The sequence below is a fragment of the Glycine max genome, chromosome 16, assembly GCF_000004515.6.
Source record: "Glycine max cultivar Williams 82 chromosome 16, Glycine_max_v4.0, whole genome shotgun sequence".
NCBI lineage: Eukaryota > Viridiplantae > Streptophyta > Magnoliopsida > Fabales > Fabaceae > Glycine > Glycine max.
In genome coordinates, this window is record NC_038252.2 from 25,903,675 (window position 1) to 25,929,609 (window position 25,935).

The 25,935-nt window shown below is 33.6% G+C and overlaps 2 protein-coding genes and 1 non-coding gene across 4 annotated transcripts; 1 reads left to right on the forward strand and 2 right to left on the reverse strand.

The window, feature by feature from the left end:
• Positions 1-572: 572 nt before the first annotated feature.
• Positions 573-1,277, forward strand: LOC121173687 (secreted RxLR effector protein 161-like). Its single transcript, XM_041010362.1, has one exon. The coding sequence runs from the start codon at positions 573-575 to the stop codon at positions 1,275-1,277; it is 705 nt and encodes a 234-aa protein (XP_040866296.1).
• Positions 1,278-13,657: 12,380 nt separating this feature from the next.
• On the reverse strand, positions 13,658-13,832 carry MIR4357 (microRNA MIR4357). Its single transcript, NR_048677.1, has one exon. It is a non-coding gene; the product is annotated as a microRNA MIR4357 (primary transcript).
• Positions 13,833-16,125: 2,293 nt separating this feature from the next.
• LOC100818670 (diacylglycerol O-acyltransferase 2D-like) lies at positions 16,126-25,928 on the reverse strand. Of its 2 annotated transcripts, none has more exons than XM_006599210.4 (9): positions 25,545-25,928; positions 25,171-25,245; positions 24,969-25,054; positions 21,959-22,065; positions 21,700-21,855; positions 17,626-17,712; positions 17,329-17,384; positions 16,935-17,022; positions 16,126-16,482 (listed from the first exon to the last, which is right to left on the reverse strand). In XM_006599210.4, exons 1-9 carry the CDS (start codon positions 25,697-25,699, stop codon positions 16,381-16,383), a joined length of 912 nt encoding a protein of 303 aa, XP_006599273.1. In that variant the 5' UTR covers positions 25,700-25,928; the 3' UTR covers positions 16,126-16,380. The 2 variants fall into 2 exon arrangements, with proteins under 2 accessions (XP_006599273.1, XP_003547891.1); XM_003547843.5 differs by having other exon boundaries at positions 17,287-17,384; positions 25,545-25,915.
• Positions 25,929-25,935: the final 7 nt, after the last annotated feature.

Below are 25,935 nucleotides of genomic sequence, written 5' to 3' on the forward strand. Positions count from 1 at the left end.
CCATCAGGGTTCTGCTTGCTATAGTGGCAAACCAAGATTTGGAACTTGAACAACTTGATGTCAAGACTGCTTTTCTCCATGGAAGATTGGAAGAAAATATTCTAATGAAACAACTTGAAGGGTTTGAAGTTCAAGGAAAAGAAAGGTATGTTTGTCAACTGCAGAGGTCCTTGTATGGATTGAAACAATCTCCAAGGCAATGGTACATGAGGTTTGACAGCTTTATCACCAGCCAAGGATTCAAGAGAAGTCTCTATGATTGTTGTGTTTATCACAACAAGGTGGAGGATGGATCAATGATCTACCTTCTACTCTATGTAGATGACATGCTTATTGCAGCAAAAAGCATGTGTGATATACAAAACCTGAAGATCCTCCTGAGTGGTGAATTTGATATGAAGGATCTAGGGGCTGCAAAGAAAATCTTAGGAATGGAGATCTATAGGGACAGAACTCAGAAAAGGCTATTTTTGTCTCAAAAGGACTACATTTAGAAGATACTTGTGAGGTTTGGAATAGATGATTCTAAACCTACCAGCATTCCCCTTTCAGAAAAAGAGAAGCTATCTGATATGATAAAGGTTCAAGCTCAGGTTGATCAGGACTATATGTCAAAGGTTCCGTACTCAAGTGCTGTTGGCAGTCTCATGTATGCCATGGTCTGCACCAAACCTGACCTTGCTTATTTTGTTAGCATGGTTAGTGGGTTCTTAAACCAACCTCGGAAGGAACATTGGAAGGTTGTGAAGAGAATTTTCAAATATCTTAAAGGGACTACAGATGTAGGTTTAATCTATGGATCTAACTCGAACTGCTGTCTCACTGGCTATTCTGATGCTGATTTTGCTGCTGATCTTGTAAAGAGAAGGTCCCTAACAGGGTATGCTTACACTCTTGGTGGCTGCTTGGTGAGTTGGAAGGAAACAGTTCAACATTTTGTTGCCCTCTCAACTACTGAGGCTGAATACATGGCTCTTACTGAAGCTGCAAAGGAATGGATTTGGCTAAGAGGTCTAATAAATGATCTCGGAATTAATCAAGAATATGCTAACATCTATTGTGACAACCTTAGTGCTATATGCTTGGCTAAGGATCAGGTTCACCATGATAGAACCAAGCAAATAAATGCTAGATATCACTTTATTCGGTTAGAAAGAAGAATTAAGGTTCATAAGATCAACACTCTGCACAATCCTACTGATATGTTCACAAAGCCAGTTCCAAAGAGCAAGTTTGATCACTGTTTAAGCTTGCTCAATGTTGATTGTTGGGGTTAAGTTCATGTGTACTTGGAGGGTGTAGTTTGTGTTTTATATGGATGTTAGTTCAAGGTGGTGAATTGTTGGGCTGTGACTAAAATCCATATGGCAGTTAATTCTGTTATTGTTTTTCTGTTATGATATATATGTATATATAGACAACTTGCTTTGTATTTTTTCAGAGAACAACTTCCACTTGTATTTTGCATCAGTAATAAAAAAGTTTTTTGCCCCCTCCTGTGGATGTAGCCTTGATCAAAGGTGAACCACGTAAATCCGTGTGTTCTTTCTCATCTCTCTCTCTTTCACCTTGCTACAAAACTCTGTGTATGACATAGTGTTCTACTGCTGTTGTTTTTTGTTTTGTTCTTCATCACTTCCATAACACCTATTCCGAACTTTTTTTCTCAGTCTTAATCACAACATGGGGAGTGACTAGTAACATTTACTCATAACTTATGGCCAAAGTAATGCCTTCATTGCAAAACTTTAGGTCATTGTGAGCTCCTTAAAGGTGGTTTGGCACCAAGGATTTTGATCCTTTTTGGTGTAGAGTGATTTACGGGTTGATGTCCATCCTATCTCACAGGGTTACTCATAGTTTTGTGTGTAATGTCCTATGGTTGAAAATATTAATTAAACAATGGTGTGCTAAATTTTATTTTATTTTTATCGGAAAAAAGACAAAGCATATTATTAACATCACAAGTAGTGTTCCGAGTAACAAAAAACAAGTTTTGAAAGGGCATGTTAAATGTACCTCACTGGCAAAACTTGCCCAACTTGCTTGTATTAAGACTCACAACAATGAAAATAAAAGCTAACTACCAAAGTTTGTGAATCTTCGCATACACACCTATAAACATAGCATATATTGAGATTCATGAACATACATATAAGAGTAGTGCTTGTAGAAATCATTTATATATAAGCACTTACATAATAAACACTTAATAAGTGCTTAATTAATACCCCTTCTAGACTCAAATATAAGCAAAAAAAATGTCCAAGTTAGTAAATAATATCATTATTTTAAAAATAGTCGTATGTTAATTCTTTTTTATTTGAAATAAATATGACTAATGGTAGTTTAAGAAAATTAATTTTTTTAATTTGAAATAAAAAAAATTAAATAAACTTAACTAACATCTTTAATTGTTAGGGGAGAATACGAGGTTTCAGTAGAACCATGAGACATAAGGAAACTTAGAGTTGACAGGCTTCTACAACATTATCATCAAAACATACACTTGCATTAAAAGATGAGTGAGAAAGGGAGACTGAGAAAAAAGGGGACATGAGAGGGAAAAAGGGTATGAGAGAAGAGGTATTAGAGAGCAAATAAAACAATGGCAATTGGGGAAGGACAAAAGTAAATACTATAACTAGGGGGGAGGCCAAGTCATTGGGAAGGGGGGGGGGGGGGGAGCAAAATAGGGTGGATGATAACTTTCATGTTAAATTTGGACCTTTGACAAGTTTTTATTTCTCCATTTTCCCCAAAAACATAGATTTTCTGATATATGGCATGTTTTCAGACGGTGGGGGGCGTTCAGGGAGATCTTCATACCACCAAGATTAAACAAAACAAGGGAAGAATATGGGTTTGTGAGATTTTCAAGGGTCTCAGACTCGTGTAGGTTGGAGTGTCAACTTGATATAAGGGACAAAAAACTGTTAGTGAATCTACCAAAATATTGGAGAGATAAGAGTGAGGAAAGTGCTCAAATGAGGGAGGGAAAAAAGGTAAGGGATAGGAGTTAGTCGTCTTATACGACTAACTTTTGTATAGAAAACATTTTCTAAAACATGTATAGTTCCCCAATTTATATTTATTTTGTAGGAATTTGTATATGAATCTTGTTTTGTTTGAATAGTTGTCTTTAGAGTATCTCTCATGTGACTTAATGATAAAATTTGCATAATTTCAGGTTTAAATGAGGTTAAGTCTTGAAGTGCATAAAGGAGCAGTCGCGCTCAACGGACCATTTGGGCTCAGCGCGCATCTGACGCTAAGTGAGGCTTCAGCACACTTAGCGTGACAAGGGAATCTGACAGAGATCAGCTTGATAAGCGAGACATTTGTCTTTAGCCAGGCTCAGTGCATGACTGGCGCCAAGCTTAAATCCACTAACTCGTGCTAAGTGGGACGATGGTGCTAAGCGTGACATTGTAATTTCAGAGCCTATTTAAAGTCTGTTTTGCTCAAAATTAGGGTAAGCAGTACACAACAAAATTTCCAGAGTACAGTACTTGGCTCTGAATTCGAGAAAGACTCTGGAGGCAGCAAATAGAAGCAGTTGTGCAGACAAGCCTAGGGTTCTACATTTTTAGAGAGATTAGTGAGTGTTAGAGTGATTGTGAGGTGCTAAGAAGAGGAGGAGGGATACCCCTTCTTGTGTAAGCAACAATTATTTTCTACTCTCTATCTCATTTGTGTTAGGGTTTTTGTGTATGGTTGGCTAAACACCCTAGTTGAGGATTTCTAAGGAACAATTGATGTAATTATCTTTAATATCTAATTAATTATGTTTTATGTGTTCAATGCTTTTTTCAATGCTTAATTATTGCATGCTCTTGGTGTAATCACCCATTTGTGTGTATTGTTAGGTGACTTTAGCATTGGGAAATGTATTGTTGCCTTAGAACTTGATAGAGGCAGGACTAAATAACTACATTACCAGGGATGGATAGTGGGGTTTTGGTTTTCTGAATATCCTGGGATGATAATGTTGTTTAAGTTAAGCCTAGTCTTACAAGAGGGATTTGCGGACAAAGCTTAGGTTAAATTAGTCTAAACTTATAAGGGATCGAGGTTTAGTACTTTAGGCTACAACATAGAACACAAGAACATGATTAATTAGAGAAATATCCTCATATGCATCAACTTGTTTGTTAGAAAGAACCAATGCTTTTTACCTATTGCTGTCAACTTTTACTTACTTGCATTTACTGTTTTTACCATAGAATTAGTTTATTTCTGTTTTTAACCATCAATTATCAATGTTTGTTCCAACAATGCTTTACTTCTGAATAAAACTCTGTCTAATAAGCAAATTCCCCGAGTTTGATACTTGTATTACTCCATTTTAATTTTAAATACTTGACGACCTAGTGCGCTTGCCAGTATTTCATTTCCCTTGAATATATTAGTTAAAAAATTTGGAGAAAAAGGAACCATATGGGAAAATGAACAATAGGCAAGGCAACAAGGGAAACATGTTATGGTTGATAAGAAGAATATAGACACAACGAAGTCTTATGCACAAATTGGGGCTGACAAACTAGGACCACCTACATCACAAAGAAATGGGGAATAAAATTTACCAAATGAGAGTGTTATACAAAGAAGTACGAGCATGGTCAAATGCATTGACAAGAGGAGAACAATTTGGACTAGTTATCAAGAAGCTATGTTGGAATGTTCCTTGATGACAAATGAAGAGTAGTTGCATATGAACTGTTCTTTATGGAAGGGAAAAAATTTGTCACATTGAGAGGCCTAGGGGACAAACGTGTCCTTATTATTGCATTTGAAGGAGATAATCTGAAAGCCTTGTTGGATGGTGTGTCATTATGGCTAAGTAAGATCTTTAAGTATCTTGTTCCATGGAAACCAGGTGAAGGTCATGACAATAGGCTCAGTTTGACGCAATCCTACCCCACAAGGGCATTGGATAGAAGACTCCAAGTAGATTGGGCCAGAGATGCAAGAGAAGGCCCTAGGGTTCTTACGAGCTTTAGGGTAGATTTTGAATCCATGGGCTAAGTATGAGCCCACTTATCTTTGTACATATTAGATTAAAGTTTCATTATTTTGGACCTTGTATTTAGGGCTCCATAATGTAGGTAGGGTACCCTTGAAATGTAGGATTTTTTAGCCCTTGTATTTTAGGGCACATAGACTAGTTTTTTTTATTAGGGGTAATTTTGTAATTTCACATGCATTGAGTGAATACTTGATGTGTGTGTTGGTAAATAAATTTAATTAAATTGGGAGAAGCCCAATATAATTAAATTTTAGAGGGGGAGGTGAGCATTTGCTTGCTACACCCCATTGCCACATCATATAGTCACACTTTGTGCATGTCCTTCATGATTTACATGCCTCATGACACCTAAGCACACATAGTGGAGAATCTTGGACTTGATCTTGGGTTAGTGGGCTGAACCATAGCTAAAATTCACTAATCATAATTAGTGAAATTTTGCTCCAAAATTTGGCTCCACAAATTCAATTTCAAATTCAAGTAAAATTTGAATAGAAATTCAAATTTTCCTCCAATTTTATATGATACTTAGGCTATAAATAGAGGCCATGTGTGTGCATTTTTTTGGGAACTTTGATCATTTGAAAATTAAACTTCAAATTTCAGAGCTCTTTTAGAGCATAAAATTTCGTGCTCTTCTCTTCTTCTCCCTTCATTCATCTCCTTCTTCCTCCAAGCTCTTATCCATGGCCTCCTATGGTGATGAGCTTCTTCTAGACTCATCTTCTCCTTGAAGTGGCATCTCCTCTCTCTCTCTCTTTCTTCCTTCTCCATTCCGCTGCCATTCATCTTCCAAGAAGCCAAGGAATCCATTGATGAAGAAGATCCTAGGCCTACAAGCTCCAATGGAGCTTACATCACAGTTGACTCAGGATATCAGGGGTTCCTTTATAACTTTGGGGGAGAAAATGTTTCAAATAGTTTATGACCATTGTGGGCACGTTCATTGACATAGATGAGCATACACATAACATGGCTCACTTGGAATATGCCGGAGTTCTGATTCAGACATTTATGCTAGATCAGCTAAGTTCTTGCCACAATATCAACATCAATGGGAGGCTATATCTGGTGCACTTTATGGAGGAGTACGTGTGTAAGAAACAGAACACAAAAGCATGGACCACTACAAAGGATGATCCATTTTAGGAGGGTTCCTCTATTTTGGGTATGGAGTTGGATAAATAGATCAAGCATTACAAAATGTTCTTTTGATATAGAGAACTAGGAGGGAGATGACAAAGATGTACCATCATTGGGGGAGGAAACCGCCATGTCTAGGTGTGTAAAGGGAGGGAAAGGTAGTTCTAGAATATGTGGAGGTCAAATGGATATAATAAATGTTGTCAATACAAAAAAGAGGAAAAAAGAGATTTAAGGGATGGTGATAATGCTTTTGACACAGAGGGTCAGGGTATTTTAAATTTTGAGCATGAAAATCGAAAAGATGAGGGACAAAAAAACAAGTGCCTATGGTGATAGCCATTCAGGAGGAGGATGTTGCATGTATAGAGATGCAATCAAACCTATGGTCAAAGCAAGTCTCTGAGGGTACAAAAAAGGTGATGAGGAAAAGTAATAAGGGAAAAAGAGTGTGCAAAGGGAAAGCCAGAGGATCTAAGTCCTCCAAGTCTTCTAGGTCATCTTGTGGAGCTAGTAAGAAAGTTATTAGACCAGGTCTAGGCCGTTGGGACAAGCCCAAATATGACTACAAACTGGGTGCTGATGTAAAAAAAGAGTAGGCAAATATGTGAAAGGGCCTCACAGTAAAAGTAAGGAGGATGGGCCTCAATCTAAGGTGAGCAGTTGTTCCTCTAAGTCAGAATAGAAGAGAGCATAATAGGCTAGCTAATGATGGTAGGAGAGGAAAAACAATTATGAAGGTAAGGAAAGGGAGAAGACAAACCAAGTAGAAACAAAAACATTTGGGGTCTAAAAGAGTAGGGCATTAAATGATGTGTCCAATTTTAACACATATTTGGTCAAGAATGGTACCAGAAGTATTCTTGAAGATGATAGGTAGGAAGCAAAATGTCTTTGGACTATGGGCACAAAAATGGATGTTTCATATGATGGGGCATAAAGTATAATGATCAAAGGTATTGAGGGGATGAAGGCTAGAGACAAAAAATAAAATCAAAATAGGGGTAAAAAGGCACATATGGGTTTGGGAAGAGGTGAATTATGATGATTATGAGTCATAATGTGAGGGGTTTGGGAGGCAATCTCAAAAGGAGACCAACTTGCAATTGGATTAGAGCGCAAGGGGCTGAAATTATTTGTTTACAGGAAACAAAAATAGGGCTAGTTTCTAAGCAGTTGTGTGCAACTATGTGGGGAGGTAGTGAGGTTGAATTGAAGAAACTTCCAGTAGTTAATTCAGTTGGAGGTGCAGTGTTCTTTGGTGTAGGTTTCATGGGTATGGAAAGGGTCTAGAAGGATGATAATATTAGGTGTGTTATTGTTAATGTGTATGCTCCAGCTAACAATCATGGCAAGAAGAGAATGTGGGAGTAGTTTGTAGCGAATAAAAAAACAAAGTTCAGTAGAAGATTGGTGTATTGTTGGAGACTTTAATTCGGTCAATAGATGGAGGAAAGGAGAGATGCAAACACTAACCCTTTGGGTGGGAGAGATATGGGAGAGTTCAATATGTTGAGTAGTCAAATGGAGGTTCATATTCCATTGGTGGGTAAGAGATTTACTTGGTACTATCCAACAGTCATTCCAAGAGTAGACTAGTTTCTGAAGGGTGGTTGCAAGCATAGTTGCGTAGCACTTAATACATTTTATAGAGAATTTTTTTAAATCATTGTCCATTAGTGCTTAAAAATTCACTGACAGATTGGAGGGCTAAGCCATTGAAGGCCCTTAATTGTTGGTTTATGGATAAACATTTTATGGGAGTTGTTGAAAAATTATGTGAGAGTATGTTTTGAAGCATACTAAATAAGGGTTGGCTTGGAGAAAAAAAATAAAATGAGAATGCAAGGATGGTCAACTTAAGTTTTGAAGCAAAAAATAAGGGTTGAAGAAAGGTCTTAAGCTTTGGAACTCAAAATACTTTGTTGACTTGGATAAACAATGCAAGGATCTTATGGTGAACATCAATGAATTGGACCTCAAAGATGAGAATGCAAATCTTTGTGAAGCGGAACTAACAAGGAGGAGAGACCTTGTAAATGATTTTTGGAAGATGTTTGAGAGAAATGAATCATTAGTGCATCAAAAGGCAAGGTCAAAGTGAGTCAAGGAAGGGGATGCCAATACTAAATATTTCCATAATGTCATTAATTAGAGGAGGAGGACAAATATAGTGAGAGAGATCCTGGTGGGTGATGGGTGGGTGGAGGAACCCATTCAAGTTAATATGGGTGTTAAGGAATTTTTCTACAAAAGATATGAAGAGAATACACATGTATGACCCAGGTTGGATGGGGTCACTTTTAATTAGATTGAGAATTAGGATAATGTTTTTTTTTATGCAGGCGTTTTATGGAAATGGACATAAATAAGTCCGTATGAGAGTGTGAAAGTGACAAAAGCCCGAGCCCTGATGGTCTAAAATTTAACTTTATCAAGAGGTGTTGGAAGATAATTAAGGTTGTTTCATAAAGATGCTAGAGGAGTTTTGGGATAAAGGTGGAATTCCTAAATGAGGTAATTTTTCTTTCATTGCATTAATTCCAAAGAAGGATAAACCCCAAGGCCTTGAAGAATTTAGGCCTATTTCCCTCATTGGATGTGTGTATAAGGTTATTTCTAATGTACTATCTAGGAGAATGATAAAGTGTAGAAGCAAAGCTTCATGGTGAATCAAAGGTGATTCAAAGGTGTTTTGATGATAACAATGATGATAACAAAAGATGATGACAAAGGTGATGGCAAAAAGCTCAAAGATCAATCAAAGAACAACTCAAGTGAATCAAAGATCAATCAAAGAACAACTCAAGTGAATCAAGAACAATTCAAGAGTTCAAGATAAGAATCAAGAAGAATTCAAGACTCAAGAAGAAAGTTTAGAGTCAAGAATCAAGATTCAAGGTCTCAAGAATCAAGATCAAGATTCAAGAATCAAGAGAAGGCTTAATCAAGATAAGTATGAAAAGTTTTTCTCAAAATTTGAGTAGCACATGATTTTTGTCAAAACATGTTTACCAAAGAGTTTTTACTCTTTGGTAATCGATTACCAGATTGTTGTAATCGATTACCAGTAACAAAATTGTTTTCAAAAAGTTTTCAAATTAAATTTACAACGTTCCAATTAATTTCAAAAAGCTATAATCGATTACAATGTTTTGGTAATCGATTACCAGTGCCTTTGAATGTTGAAATTCAAATTCAAATGTAAAGAGTCACATCTTTTCACATAAAAGCCTTGTGTAATCGATTACACTGATTTGGTAATCGATTACCAGTGATTGTTTCTGAATAAATCAAAAGATGTAACTCATCAAAAGGTTTTTGACTTTTTCAAATTGGTTTTAAGTTTTTCTAAAAGTTATAACTCTTCTAAATGGTCTTCTTGACCAGACATGAAGAGTCTATAAAAGCAAGGCTTTGTTTTGCATTTTCATTCATTCATTCTATCAATCAATCTTTTCCAATTCATTCTTTACACAAGCAAGTTTTCCACATTGATTTCTGAGTCTCTTTGAACTTCTTCTTCTTCTTCCTTTTGCCAAAAGCTTTCCAAAGTTTTCTGGTTTTTCTAAACCTTGAAAACTTGTGCTATTCATCCTTTTCATTCCCTTCTCCCTTTGCCAAAAAGAATTCGCCAAGGACTAACCGCCTGAATTCTTTTTGTGTCTCTCTTCTCCCTTTTCCAAAAGAATGAAGGACTAACCGCCTGAATTCTTTTGTGTCTCCCGTCTCCCTTGTCAAAGAATTCAAAATGACACAGTCTGAGAATTCTTTTGATTCTTCCCATTCCCTTATATAAAAGTGTTCAAAGGACTAACCGCCTGAGAATTCTTTTGTATCCCTATTCACAAAGTATCAAAGGTTTAACCACCCGAGATCTTTGTCTTAACACATTGGAGGGTACATCCTTTGTGGTACAAGTAGAGGGTACATCTACTTGGGTTTGACTGAGAACAAGAGAGGGTACATCTCTTGTGGATCAGTTCTAGTGGAGGATACATCCACTAGGTTCAAAGAGAACAAGGGAGAGTACATCCCTTGTGGATCTTTGCTTGTAAAAGGAATTTTATAAGGTTGAAAGAAATCTCAAGGACCGCAGGTCGCTTGGGGACTGGATATAGGCACGGGTTGTTGCCGAACCAGTATAAAAACTCTTGTGTGTTTGTTTCTTTCTTCCCTACTCTTTTACTTTCCGCTGTGCATTTTAATTTCTGCTTTTACTTTCTATTAAGTTTCTCTTCTACTCCTTATTCTCTTAATAGCATAGTAAAAACCTTAGAAGAGTAAATTTTTAATTGGTAAAGGTTTAGGAATAATTAATTCAACCCTCCATTCTTAATTATTTTGAGACCACTCGATCCAACATAAAGGTGCTTCATAAAATCATTAATGAAAGACTATGTGCCTTTGTTGGTGGGAAGAACTTACTGGATGATGTTTTGGTGGTTAATGAAGAGGTAGATGTGGCAAAAAGGAGAAAAAATGTGTATGGTGTTCAAAGTGGATTTTGAGAAGTCGTATGATTTTGTGAATTGGGAATTTTTATTTAACATGTTGAGGAGGCTTGGCTTTTGTGACAAATGGATAATATGGATAAAGAGGGGGATGGAGTCTACATCAGTGTCTTTCTTGGTTAATGGCAACATTGTGAAAGCAATGCTTTCCAAGATTATTTTGATGATGCCAAAGACTCAAGTCAAGAATCAAGAGTCAAGCAAGTTTCAAGAATCAAGATCAAGATTCAAGTTTCAAGAATCAAGATCAAGATTCAAGAATCAAGATCAAGATTCAAGTAAAGAATCAAGACTCAAGATTCAAGAATCAAGAGAAGACTTAATCAAGATAAGTATTAAAAGAGTTTTTCAAAAACTATTGAATAGCACAATTTTGTTCAAAAGAATTTTTCAAAAGAAAAATTTTACCAAAGAGTTTTACTCTCTGGTAATCGATTACCAGAAGGTAGTAATCGATTACCAGTAGCCAACATTGTTTTCAAATTGATTTACAAAGCTGTAATCGATTACCAATGTTTTAAAACGTTAGATTTCAAATTTCAAGAGTCACAACTTGTTATAAAACATTTTCAAATCATTTCAAACTTGTGTAATTGATTACACAATACTTGTAATCGATTACCAGTGTTTCTAAATGTTATGATTTTTAAATTTAAACATGAAGAGTCACATCTGTTGATGTGTAATCGATTACACTGTGATGGTAATCGATTACCAGTGACTTGTTTTAAAATTTTTTACCAAAAGTCACAATTCTTAAGGTGACTTGTTTTTGAAGATTTTTTTAAAAGTCACAACTTTTAAAGTGACTAGTTTTCAAAAAGAGTCACAACTTTTAAGTGACTAGTTTTCACAAAAGTCACAACTCTTGAAGTGACTAGTTTTGAAGAAATTGCCAAGAGTCACAACTTTTAACTTGAGTTATCAAATAACTATAAATATGAGACCATGGCACGAATTTCTAGAATGAATAATAGATTTCTTTCATTCATTTCTCTTCGTCTTTCTAAAAGTTTTTGTTCAATACTTTCTCTTTCAAGATAAGTTCATTGACCAAAAACTTGTGATATTCTTCTTCTTCTTCCCTTCTCCCTCTTGACAAAAGATTTCAAAGGACTAACTGCCTGAGATATCTTATGTTTCTTACAAAAGATTTCAAAGGACTAACCGCCTGAGATATCTTTTTTCCTTTCCCTTTATACAAAATATTTTAAAGGACTAACCGCCTGAGATATCTTTTGCATCCCCCTTATAGAGAATTCAAAGGACTAACCGCCTAAGAATTCTTTGTCTTAACACATTGGAGGGTACATCCTTTGTGGTACAAGTAGAGGGTATATCTAGTTGGGTTGTAATACTGAGAACAAGAGAGGGTACATCTCTTATGGATCAGTTCAAGTGGAGGGTACATCCACTTGGTTGTTCAAAGAGAACAAGGGAGGGTACATCCCTTGTGGATCTTTGCTTGTAAAGGATTTTACAAGGTTATTGGAAATCTCAAGAACCGGTGGTTGCTTGGGGACTGGACGTAGGCACGGGTTGTTGCCGAACTAGTATAAATCTTGTGTTTGTCTTCTTCTTCCCTACACTTTTTACTTTTTCGCCGTGTACTTTTATTTCCGCTTTACTTTTGTCTAAGTTATTGTTTTTATTCTTTACTTCCTCATAACTTAGTAGTAAAGCCTAATTGAATCTAGTAATATTAAGAAGGATAATTTTTAATTAGTCAAGACACGTTCATAATTAATTCAACCCCTCTTCTTAATTATTCCGAGACCACTTGATCCAACATGGTAACCCTATAGAAGAGTTCTATATGACTAGAAGACTTAGGTAGGGAGATCCTATTGCCCCTTTACAATTCCCGGTTGTTGTAACGCCCTATTTTTCGTAAAATAAATTAAAAATAATTTTATTTAAAAATAAATAGAGTTTTAGGAAAATAATGAGGTTTTTATAATCAAATAAATAGGAAGAAATAGTTTTATTAATTAAAATAATGGTTTTAAGGTAAATAAAATAAATATATGTTCTTAGGAAATAACAAGGAGATTTTATTTATTCATTTGATGGGAGTAAAATAAAGCTTCTTTTTATAAAATAAAAAAATAGAGTAAATAATAGGCCGAGAGTACCCTAGCTATAAATAGAGACATATTAGGTTAGTTTTACATTTATGATATGTCTCTACGCTCTTTTTTTTCTCTCAAATTCATTTTCCTTTCTTCCTCTCCTAAAATCCTCTATTTTTCCTGCATACACTCAAACATATCCCAGTAAAACTACGATTTCAGACTCGTTAATCGTTGAAGCGTTGTGAAATTTGAACACTTGGTTCAAAACTCATTTTCGCACATCCCCACCGTTGGGATTTGCGAAATATATATCTTTGGTGAGAGAAATGTCCCTCGCACAGAGACAGTGAAATGAAGGTTCCAATCCTTTCTCTTTCTCTCTAATGCTTGGAAACCCTAGCCACTATCACTATCGGACTACACACGTGAGCCCGCTTAGAGGTAAGGGATGAGTTTATTGTAATTTGGGTTAGAATGAACACGCGTAAGGATACTTGGACGATCAAATTAGGATTTATTTTGGGATGTTAACCGTATTGTGATTCTTCCTTTATGATTATAATTACGTGATTGTTATGTTTGACAGGCCAATTGATGCCCTGATGCGAATTGATTGATAAAATTGAGTGCTCTTAGTGTTTTCATGTTTTTGAGCTATGATTTTGATTCCTTTGATTTTGATATGATTATGTGAAATTGTTTGAGGGGTTTAATCATATGAACATAACATATTAATATTATTATTGTGTGACATCTTTATAATGCATGAGATATGATAACGTGTTGTCTAGGGATTATGGAAGTGTGATGAACTATGTGTAAGTGACAAGTTGAGTATGTGTTAAATTGTGAGATCACACATGTGTATTGAGATGTTATGTGCATTGAGTTGCGAGCTATGAACCGTACAATCACACGACTGTAAAACCCTTTAAGGACGACGAATTAGTGTGCGACGAGTATTGTGATGGGATCCACCGTGGAAACCCGACGAGTTCAATCACTTTGAGGTGCGATGACTTAAAATTATTTTGAGAATAATTGAGGAGTCATGTGTTTTGTACAGTTAATAGATAGAGTTTGTGTGCTAAAATATTTTTTGGGTTGGATCTAAATCAGGAGGGAGAGGCCCTGACGGACTCTTCAGAGTGTAGTCCTTGGGGGTAAATACACTCGATTTGAATGTTCCTTGAAACCTATGTTGATCCCATATGGTTGGAGCGTTCTTGCAAAACAAAGTGACCTTGACTGATCTCTCTATTATTTTACCACATTTCATATAGGATTAAGTCTTAGTGTATTTGTTGCATAACACTTGTGTATTGATCAATATTGATTGTTTGAGTGATACCGAGTTTTAATTCTTGAATACATGAATGGTGTGAAAATGTATGAGACGTGTAGTGTTGAGATGTGATGTCACACAATAAGTGGTGGAATGACGTGAGTTGTGTTTAAGTAAACTGTATTTCATTTATATGATATGTATATCTATGTTGTTATGTTTCTCTCTATTAGTTAGGAATGTAATCCCTGTGTGTTATTTGTATTTGAATCCTATGATGATCTTAAACTTTGTGTTCGTGGGAGAAAATGGTTAGGTGGATAGCTATGGAGAACCTTATGCTAAAGGACGTTGGAACACAATGTTCAGATAGGATGTGACATTGGGACATGGGTTTCTGTATTATTTGCATAATATTCTGAACATGGTACTTTATGTTATTCCGCTACTTAATTTGTTTCCTTTTGTAAAAAAAATTGGATGGCCTTGTTTTGGGCCATAAATGTTTTCTTACCCTTATTTGATAAGTTTTTAATTTGGTGATTAACGCGAATGCGAACCTTTTATCCACATGAGCTCCTTTATGTTTATTGAATAAAATCATTTTAATTAATTCCGTATTTTCATGTATGATATTATATAAATATGTATGTCAGGATAGAGGGTGTCACAGTTGTTGCAGAGGGCTTTTCTGGTATGATGAGGATTATTCTTAGGGTATAAGGTTGGTGGGCGTGAAGTGACTGTCTTATTAATGCATTTTGTTGATGATACTTTGTTCTTGTTGAGCCTATTCCATCAAAATGTATGAAGGCTATGCTCAAATGCTTTGAACTTGTCTCTGGCTTGAAAGTTAACTTCTAAAAAAGTAGTTTAACTTGTATTGGTGTGAGGGATAATGTATCACAAAGGTTTGCGAGGTGGTTGAGTTGTTGTTTGATGAGAATTCCTTTTGTCTACCTGGGTATCCTTACAAGGGGTAATCTTAAAAAGGAACCCACTTGGATTACTATCTTATTGAAGTATAGTAGTAAACTAGCCTTTTGGAGGCATCATGCTCTATCCTTTGGTAGTAAGGTGGCACTAATCAAATATGCCCTTTCTTCTTTACCTCTCTTCTTTTTTTAGGGTCCCTAAGGGTATTATTAGGAGGCTAGAGAGTATCCACAGGTAGTTCCTTTGGAGAAGGGGGGGGGGGGGGGGGTTAAGGAGAGGAAGAAAATTAACTGGGTTAAGTGAGAGTTGGTGTGTAGGCCGAAAGAGAAAGATGGGTTGGGGATTAGTGATCTAAAGTCATTTAATGAAGCATTGCTAGATAAATGGTGGTGGTAGATTATTCAAGATCAACAAGGACTATGGAGGAAAGTGTTGGTAGCTAGGTATGGCGTAAGTATAGGTGAGGGTGGGAATAGGAACTCTAGTTTGGATTCGATGTGGTGGAGAGAGACTTGGTGGGAGTGTGTGGAGAAAAGAATGAGGTTCTATACAATTGATAAAAATTTGACAGTTTTTATCATAAAAGTTTAACATATTAATAAGTTTTGTAAATTGTTGTTAACAATTTTTTTTATGTAGTTTAATTTAAAAGTTGAAAAAAAAGTATATAAATTTTAATAAAATAATGTTTTAATAAAATCCAAAAATTGAATCGAATTAAACAAAACTATAAAAATTAATTTAGTTTGGTTAAAATTTTATTTTAAATAAAAATTAAATCAAACTCAATTATATATATTTTCTAAGTTTGGTTCGAATGATTTTTTGATAAAAAAACGAACCAAATTAAGTCACCAACATCCCGAGTAAAATGTGTTCAAATATGGAGGTGTTGGTTGGGACAAGGAATATATTTATTCCTTACTTTTTTTTTTCCTTTTCGTCTGTAATTTTCATATGGGTATTTCTTATGCCCATTCATTTAATATATATTATTTTTTGCCGGAAAAAAAAAATAGAAACTATGAGACAATATACCGGATAAACAAATTCTCTTTCATGACGTATTGCTTGAAAGATAGAAAATGAAGTTAGCAATTAGGCAATAACTCGATTAAACAAGTGAAATCTTGCAACCACATCGGAGGAAGAAAAACAAAGTAAAAAATAAATACATGTTTTTGACACAAATATGAGATGAAATCGTGATCTAGTTAAACATTTTTTTGTTCGTTTTTTTAGTTTAGATATTTGGTATAATCCAAGTCAAACCGAGTAAACTCATTTAAGGGGCTTAATGACTATTTTTTTTTCTCTGTTCACAAAATTCAAATGTATGACTTCACCCGAAGACAACTAAAGCTTGCCACTAGCTAGGACCAACAGACGTTGGCCTTGTCAAAATATTTTCAGCTCGAGATTTGTATATCCAGCATGAGCTTTGTGTCGGTCGAAAAGATCTTGAAGTGCTTCAACAAACTGACTATGTACTTTGGCAACCTGAAACAAAGTATAATTGAAGATAAAAAAAAAGTTTACTAAGCTCACATTAGTTGATATCTCATGATAAATTGGTAATGTTAGCTTAGGAAAGAGGTTATAGAAGTCACTTAATCCTATTTTGTCTTTAGTAGTCTTAATAACACACTCTTCCTGCTATTATCTTTCCAACGCACTAATTAGTGACTATCTACTTTGCAACTTGAAACCAAGTAAAGATAAATAGATAATCACAGATAACAGGTTTACTCAACTGCAGCTCCCATTAATTGATATCCCATAATGAATTGGTAATGTCAGCTTAGGAAAAGGAGGCTATAGAAGTTACTGAATTGTAATTTTTTTTCCTTAAAAAAGTGTTAGCAACACATTCTATAATATCTTCTTTTTAACACATAAATGATAAAGGTGATCCACATATTTAAAGAGACCCTCATAAATTATGTATTTACCTGCTCCATTGTTGGTTCTGGATTTTTCTCTAGCTCAATTGGTCTACCCACGACGATATACAATGGATTTTTGAATGGTATAGGAGATCTGAAGGCAAGAGTTGAACATTCTAGGTTATGAACAAATATAGTTCTTTTCTTGTCATTGACAACAAATAGTACTAACTTGTTTAAGATCTGTTCCCCGCAATAGTAATTGAATTCTACTCTCCTTTCTAAAATCAATTATTTAATGAGTATATGAATGTATTCTATATTGAAAGAAAATTAGTTGATTCATTCCTCGTCAAAAATCCCTTGCAAGTGAAAGCAAGAACGAGAGTAGGGACATGAAAAAGAGATAGACACGCACCCATAAATACCCCAGAAAAATAATGGAATTATCTTCAAAAACCTTGCAAGATTTTGCATTAACCTTCCTGGAGGCTTCCACCACTTGTAGGCTTTTGTCTACAAATATTGCACCAAATAGCGAGAGATGATGAATTTGTGTAAAGAAAAAATAAAATCAGTTCATTAACAAGATCTAAATATATGGAAATATAATAAACATATATATAGGTACATGCACTTTAATTTTAATAGTTTAATGAAGCTGATATTTTAAGCCAGCAACGATTGCAAGTTGGATATATACATGGTATAATTAAATAAAAGAAAATTAAAGAATACAGCTCTGCTCAAGAAATACCTGGCCAAAGCAGAAAACTGGAACAAGGGGTAGGCCCATTTGCAATGCTATGCGGACAAATCCTCTTCTTTGCTTAAGAAAGGCAATCTACAATATTCTTAATATACTATTAACCCATTTGAATTTGAAATATATCATAAACATTTCCTACCGATACAAACAGTATTTATAAACTGATCTAATCTGACCCAAAACCAAAGAGCAAGAAAGATCCTATTTGCAAAATTAAAAATGATCTTATAGGAACCATCAACATTAGTCACCAAAATATTAATCAATTGATGAAATTTTCCTGATAAAACTTTCATTTGTGACTACACAATGATACAATCATTAAATCATACACAAGAGGGAAATATATTTCTGGTTCAAAGCTCTTGGTAATTTGTTCAATAAATGAGACAATTTTTCTTTATTTAGTGCATGATAATTATGCACAATTCTCAATTTCAGCTACTCTCTTGTGTTCAACGTCTAGGAGAATTTTTCACATGATAATACAAACAACTCAACTATACAACTCAAGAATGTTATTGGCTTGTCAATTTGCAAGAAATACAATACAATGGGTTGAAATATTTCAAGTTTTTGAGCTTGAAGCAAAAGAAGTATGTAGTTGGAGGTGGTGGAGGAGATTGTTTGTGTGGGAAAAGGAAATCTGAACTTAGAAGAGAGGAGCCTCTAACTCAACTAGGAAATCTGAACTAAGAGGAGCCTGTAAGTCAACTCTCAATGTCAACTTATTCCTTCTTGTAGAAACGGGTGGATTTTGGAGATACTCAAAGTCAAAGCATAGCAATCCTTGCACATTTTGGAAGTGTTTTGTTCCTTTGAAGGTTTTGGCTTTTCACCGCGCTTATGTTTTGAAAGATTGGCAACTAGAGGTAATCTCCTACATAGAATAGTAATTATTTGTCACAGGGGATTTCTTGAGTAGGTATGTTTTACATGTGATGAAAATTCAGATCATTTTTTTTTCTTCATGTCCTGTGTCATATCAGACTTGGTATGTTGTCTACTCATGGTTTGGATTCTCACAAGTTCTACCACGACACAATCAAGTCTACAATGAAAACATTAGTTTGTTTAGAGGAAGGAGGCTGATAGGCAAAGGAACATCCATGGGAGATGATGCAATCCTACCCTCCAAGGATATTAGATAGAAGACTCAAAGAATATTGAATCAGCGATGCAGGAGAAGGCCCTAGGGTTCTCATGAGCCTTAGGGTAGATTTTGGACCCATGGACTAAGTATGAATCCACTTATCTTTGTACATATTAGATTAAGATTTCATTATTTTTAAGCCTTGTATTTAGGATTCCATAGTGTAGGGAGGGTACCCTAGTAATATAAGATTTTTCAACCCTTGTATTTTAGGGCACCTAGACTAGTTGTAGTATTAGGGGTAGTTTTGTAATTTCACATGCATTGAGTGTACTGTTCAATGTGTGTATTGGGAGACAAATTTAATTGAATTGGGAGAAGTCCAATCCAATTAAATTTTGGTCTAGCCTAAGGGAGAGGTGAACATTTGCTCGCTACATCCCATTGTCATATCATATAATCACACTTGTGCATGTTCTTCATGTTTTACATGTCTCATGACACCTAAACACACTTAGTGGAGAATCTTGGACTTGATCTTGGATTAGTGGGCTGAATCATAATTAGTGAAATTTTGGCTCCAAATTTGGCTCCACAAATTCAAATTCAAGTGGAATTTTAATAGAAATTTAAATTTTCCTCCAATTTTATGTGACACTTAGGCTATAAATAGAGACCTTGTGTGTACATTTTTCAACTTTGATCATTTGAGAAATTACACTTCAAAATTTAGACCTCATTTGAGACAAAAATTTTGTGCCCCTTCTCTCCCTCTCTCTTCACTCATCTTCTCCTACCTTCAAGCTCTTATCCATGGCTTCCTATGGTGGTGAGCTTGTTCTTGATTCATCTTCTCCTTGAAGTGACGTCTTCAATCACCTTTCCTCCTTCTTTATTATGCTGTCATTGATCTTCAAGAAGCAAATAACTCCATTGATAAAGAAGATCCAAGGCTTACAAGCTCTACATGGAGCTACAGGTGATGGAGTGTGTGTGAGAGAAGAGTAGGCTGATGAAAACACCATTGATAGGGGGAAAATATCTATTCTATCACTACTCTAAATTCTACAACTAAAAGAGGTTAAAATAACATTTTTTATTCTTGATTACTTTTGTTAGAGGGATACAATATATTTATAACAAACACACTCAAGCAACCTAGAACCTACCGATGAGATATTATTTATATTTATCTATTATCATTAAAAGACAAATAAAAAACATTAATACTAACGATGGGTCTAAAACTACACAACACTATTAAGGTTGATGCTAGGTGCACCCAGCATTATTGCTGGTGCACCCAACATTTTTTAAAAATATCAAAATTGCCCTTGCGCTTTCTTCTCATTTTAAAAACTGTTATTTTTTTAAAAAATTTCCCCAGCCATTTTTGCGCAATGCTTCTTCTTCGTTTTCTCTCTTGGGTGCGCAGTGCTTCGCCGTATTTTCTTTGTTTTCTTGCGATTGGTGAAGGTGGAGGTGCTGGTGTTCATTGTTGCGGTGGTTGGTTCTTCGTCGGCGACATACGAGGTACGCATTTGTGCTGGGTGTGCGTGAGGGTGGTCTGTAATTTGTACGGATAAAGTTGATCTGTAAGGTTGATACGTATCAAGTTGATCCGTATGTTGATATTAAGCATACAGATCAAGTTGATTCGTAAAAGGCTTAGGGATCAAGTTGATCCATAAGCTTCTTGCGGATCAAGTTGATCCGTAAGCTTCATGCGAATCAAGTTGATTCGTAAGCTTCTTACGGATCAAGTTGATTTGCAATAAGCATAAAAATCAACTTGATCCGTATGTTTGTTGCGGATCAACTTGATCCGCAAGAAGCTTACGGATAAACTTGATCCGTATGCAGCTTCTTTCATGTGTAACCTTTGCGGATCATCTCTAACACTATTGCGGATTATCTCTAACACTATTGCGGATCATCTCAGTCCTAACATTTCTCTACTGCGGATCAACTCAAAGGCTATGCGGATCATCTACACCTAACCTATGTCTAGTGCGGATCAACTAAACGCCAATGCGGATCAAAAGAAGCCATAGAAAATGTACACCACCCACAATGGAAAAAAAAACACAAAGGACACCATGGGGAGGGAGAACACAACTTACCTCGACAATGCCGACGAAACGCGCAAAAGCAAGGGGACTGAAGAAGAAGAAGAAGACACCACCATGTGCGCAGAATCAATGGGGCCGAAGAAGAACGGTGCAAGGGCTTGAAGGAGAAGGGTTGCTGAAGAAGTGCTGAAGAAGAAGAAGAAGAACGGGCAGAAGAAGGAGAAAGCGCAATCACGGCATGAAAAAGGGCTGCTGGGTGCGCAAAAGTTTTTTAAAAATACCGAGGGGCATTTTTGCCTTTTACTTTTTAGTATTGGGTGCACCTAGCATCTCCCCACTATTAATACTCTATTGGGCCTAAGAATAGTAGATTATTCACATAGCGCATAAAACTTTTGTTTTTATTTCGTTAATTCAAAACTAAATTTTATTACAAAGGGGTTGTTTTTATTTGGTTGGTACCGGATCTTATAAAAGTAAGATCCTGGTCTTGGTTTCTAGCAACAGCACAAGGACATCACTACACTTTTTCAGATTGGTCTTGAATGCTTTAAAAGTTGTTGTTAACTTCTCTGCTGCAGAATTAAACGTGCAAGCTTGGAGACTGCAATATCTTCTTTCCACTAGCTTATCTTGATGCACGGGGATGGAATTAATAAATAGTTGGTACATGATTAGGAGTCTATGGATTACACTAGGCGGATTGTGGCTTATGTCATGTACTATGATTTGGGGTAACTTAGGCAGCATGTGTACGGAAATGCCGTAATCCTTAACCTTTGATGGATACCCCCAACAGTAGGCAATTAATGAACCTTTTCAGTTATGAATCAATCGGATCAAATAATAAAAATATATATGAAGGCTGAGTAAGATGGGCAAAAGAAAACACTATACCTCACAACCAGGCTCCATAAAAAATGTTTCTCGAACTCCACCAGGTACTAAAATGCAACTGTAACCAGCTTCCAACGAGGAAATGAAATTTTGCTTTGTCACTGGCGTAAATCCTAACCATGTCCATATGTGTCTCAAAAATGGTATATAGAATACCTATCCATTCAATGTGATGAGAAGAAACTTCAATTCAATACTTATATGCTTTAAAATTTACATTCATTATATATAGTCTCAAGTAAAAGCGTAAAACCCTTACGGCGCTGCTAGCAAGAAATTTTGTTTTTGCAAGAGGCATGAAGCCAGTGCTGTCACCAAGTGCAACAATGCCAATTGGAAAAACCGAGTGTGGTTCATACCCAAAAACTGCATGGAGGGCATGTTGTTACTATCAATGATTCGATTGATAATTGATAATTAAAAGGAAAAATTATAATTTTGATTCTCTTATAATTTTAAATTTATAATTTTGGTTATTTTATTTTTAAATTAAGACATTTAATCTTTTTTTTTTAATAAGTAGTTTTTATCTTTCTGTTAATTGATTATTCAAAACGAAACATTGACTTTAATACAACATATTAGTGTTAACGCGGTACTCATACAAGGAGTTGACATAATATTTATGTAGGTTAAATAAAATGAAAAAATAAAAAATGATCTCGGTAAGAATAATAAACTATTAAAAAAGGTATTTTGTTTAGTTAATTTTATAAGCACTATTTTGTATGTATCATTCATTAATCAAGAGATATTAATTTTATTCGAATTATAAAAGTTTATAAATTAAATGAAATATTTAATATTTAAATATATTTAGTACTTAATTCTACATGTATTTATTTTTATTATAAAAATTTATTTAATATAAAGTAATAAATTACTATATATAAAAATTTGTTTTTATTTTATTATAGTTTTAAAAAAATTACATAAAAAATATATAGATTATTTTAGAACAGTATTTTATGTAATTTATAGATATTAAGTAAATTCAAAATAATATTTAAATAATCTAAAAAATTATTTATTATTATAATCAAAATAAAAATTTGTATTATTTATATATAAAAATAAATTTACATAATTTTATTATAAATTACAAAAACTAATTTATATAAATAATTTACATATTAATTTATATAATTTTGTTGATTTATATAATTGGTATTAAAAAAATTATTTACTAAATAATTTTTTATAGCTAAAACGAAAAATTAACATGTAATGTTTCCTAAAAAATATATATTGAAATTTTCTTAATTTATATAATTAGAATAAAATAATTTTTACATATTAAAAGAAATTTACATTATTTGTATAATTTGCATATTAATTGATGTAATTATATAGATTTGTATAATTAGAGTAAAAATAATCTGTAAATTAAAATTAATTTATATATTAATTTATGAAATTTAATTATGAATTGGTAAAATAAAAATAAAAATATGTAAACTATTCAAAATAAAAAAAATAAAATGACATAAAATAAAATTAAAAAAATTTACATATTAAATATTTTTAATTTATATTTTTTATAATTCGAAAAAAATTAATAACTCTGATATGTAAAAAATAGTACTTATAAATTTAATTAAAAAAAAGAGTATCTTAATAATTTATTATTTTATCTTTAAATAAAAGTTTGTGAATTTTACTCCTATTAAGATTTTTTTACTTTTCACTTTATTAACCTCTTACAAGATAAATATTATGTCAATAATCTATATAAGCTCATATTAACACCAAAATGCATTTCATCAAAGTCAATTTGAATGGTAAATTAATAATTAACTAACAAAAGGATCAAAATTGTTTAATATGAAAAAAAATTAAATGTTTGATTTAAAAATAAGAGACTAAAATTATAAAATTAAAACTTTAAAAAGACTTAAATTACAATTTAACATGATCATAATAAAATACAAATGAAAGAGGAATAATTTTCACGGGGTAATGCTATTTTCACAAAAATATCTCAATTTTTAAAATAAGGAGAGAAAAATAGAAGTTTAGGATAAGACTAGTGATGCAATAAAAAGAAAGGGAAAAAAACAAAGTATTGTTAATGAAATTAAACTATGCTAATTACAATTCCATGTATACCCAAACTTCCAAAAACCGAAGTCAGCCAAAACAATATGTTTACATAACTTTGTAAATCCTATTTCTAATCTAACTCTGGTCAAGGTTAAGGACGACATTGTTTCATCCATATATATATATATATATATATATATATATATATATATATATATATATATATATATATATATATATATATCTATTTATAATTTCTACTATTATTCTTGAAATTTCCATTTATTATAATTAAAATGTATTGATAATTAAATTCAAATATTGATTAACATATTATCTTATTTGACGGCAATTCAAAAAATTAAAGTCAAAGACAGTTATTTTTCTAATGAGAACAATAAAATGCAGTTCTCAAAGAATAATGTAAATATGCAATGGTTAAAAGTGTAAATTTTCTGAACCAATGGTCTCCAACCCTCCCAAAAATTTAGTAATGTTAAACTTGATGCATCCCTCACCAAATTACCCATTATATGGGAAAAGGGACATGATGATCCCAATAAATATTCCTCACAAGCCCCTTTCCTAGAGTGCAAATTAGCAAGATCCATCACCCAAGACAATAAAAGAGGCACCATACCAGCTTCCCCCAAAAAAGGCTAAATATGATTTTTATTTTACCTCATGTCATGTCAAGTGTGCGTCAAAGGTAAAATTAACATTATATTTGTATTTATAATAATGACATTTTAAAAAAAAATTACAAAGCTTAAAGTATTTTCATGTTGACCAGTTATGATAAAGGGCATGTTCGGATGTATGTCATCATATTTAAGTTAGTTTTTATCTTTTTTGTTAGTTAAAATTTTTCTTTGCCTGCATAAATAATTTTTTAATAATTTCTAATATTTTTCTTAAAATTTTTTTGTTTGAAGAAGTATTTTTTAAAATATTATTTTTTATCTTTTATATTTTATTTTCTTTTCTATTCTTAATGTATTTATCAATTTTATTATTATTTTTAAATAAAATCATAATTTTATTATTTTTATTATTTTATATTTTCATTTATTTTAATATTTAATTTTATCAAATATTTACAATTTAATAGATTAGTTTTATAACTTCTAACTACCTACTGATCTTTTAGCTAATTTAATAGTTAAAACTTAAAACATAAAAACAAATGAGAAAATTAAGTCGATGGATTGGTACAAAGTACAAACCATAAGCTTGATCAGGACGAAAGGCTTTTGCTTCTTCTACGTGAAGCGTTATGGGAAAATAGGAGCAAATGTGCTTGCATATGTATCTGAAAATATAACCATTAACAAATTGCTCAAATAGTGGGCTTCAAACATCCAAGTAAAACTAAAAAGATTTTAAAAAATAAGTAGAAATAAAAAAAGCATAGAAAGGTAAAGTTACTTGGACAATTTATGACCAAAAATGCTGTTCTCGTCCACAGGGATGAGCACGAACACCAAGAGCAAACCGAACACCCTGAAATGCAAATTGCAAAACCCATTTAACATCATGAACAAATTGTAATTAATTAAACCTGTTCGTGTTCGTCAAAGAGATGTAAAGGATGGAAATATAAAGTGGGTTTGATAAAAAAGAAAAAAACTTAATAATAGAGACAAAATAATTTATCAATAGTGAAGAAAATTTTCTGTATAGATAAAAGGAAATAAACAACTGAGTGAGCAATTTACTAACAAAAGTAAATAAATTAATGATTAAATTAATATTTATCGATAAAAAAATATACATAACAAAAATATAAGTAAAAGACGAACAAGAGTCCTTTGGAGAGAGGAAGGAAGACTGTGGCCCAGAGTATCAACGCAAGGTTGAAATGAATTGCTCCAAGATACAACACCAATGCAGGAACCGTCTTGAACACATTGCGTGATTCAGAGAACTCTTCTACTCCATTGAACACTTTCCCCATGCTTTGTTCGCTCTAGTGTGGGTAGTTGGTTGACATGGAATTTATGCTACGCACCTTTCCTTTAAGGATAATAAAAAAAGAGACTTGAAAAAGAACATCGAGATATTTCTTTGCCCACACCTGGAAAATGACTTTAATATCCTTTTCGTCTGCATCTGTGACTACATAATGGATATACGTTGCTGAAGAAGTAGCTTCCGTGCATTATTTTCTCATCTGACGTGAAATTACAAATG

Bases quoted from the DNA above. Each gene is read 5' to 3' on its own strand.
- LOC121173687 (XM_041010362.1), top strand. From the start codon at position 573: ATGATAAAGGTTCAAGCTCAGGTTGATCAGGACTATATGTCAAAGGTT.
- LOC100818670 (XM_003547843.5), bottom strand. From the start codon at position 25,699: ATGGGGAAAGTGTTCAATGGAGTAGAAGAGTTCTCTGAATCACGCAAT. The intron at 25,246-25,544 runs GTTCGTCTTTTA...TTTGCATTTCAG, and splicing joins CCTCTCTCCAAAGGACTCTT to GGTGTTCGGTTTGCTCTTGG. The intron at 22,066-24,968 runs GTTTGTACTTTG...CCCTCCATGCAG, and splicing joins TCGTCCTGATCAAGCTTATG to TTTTTGGGTATGAACCACAC.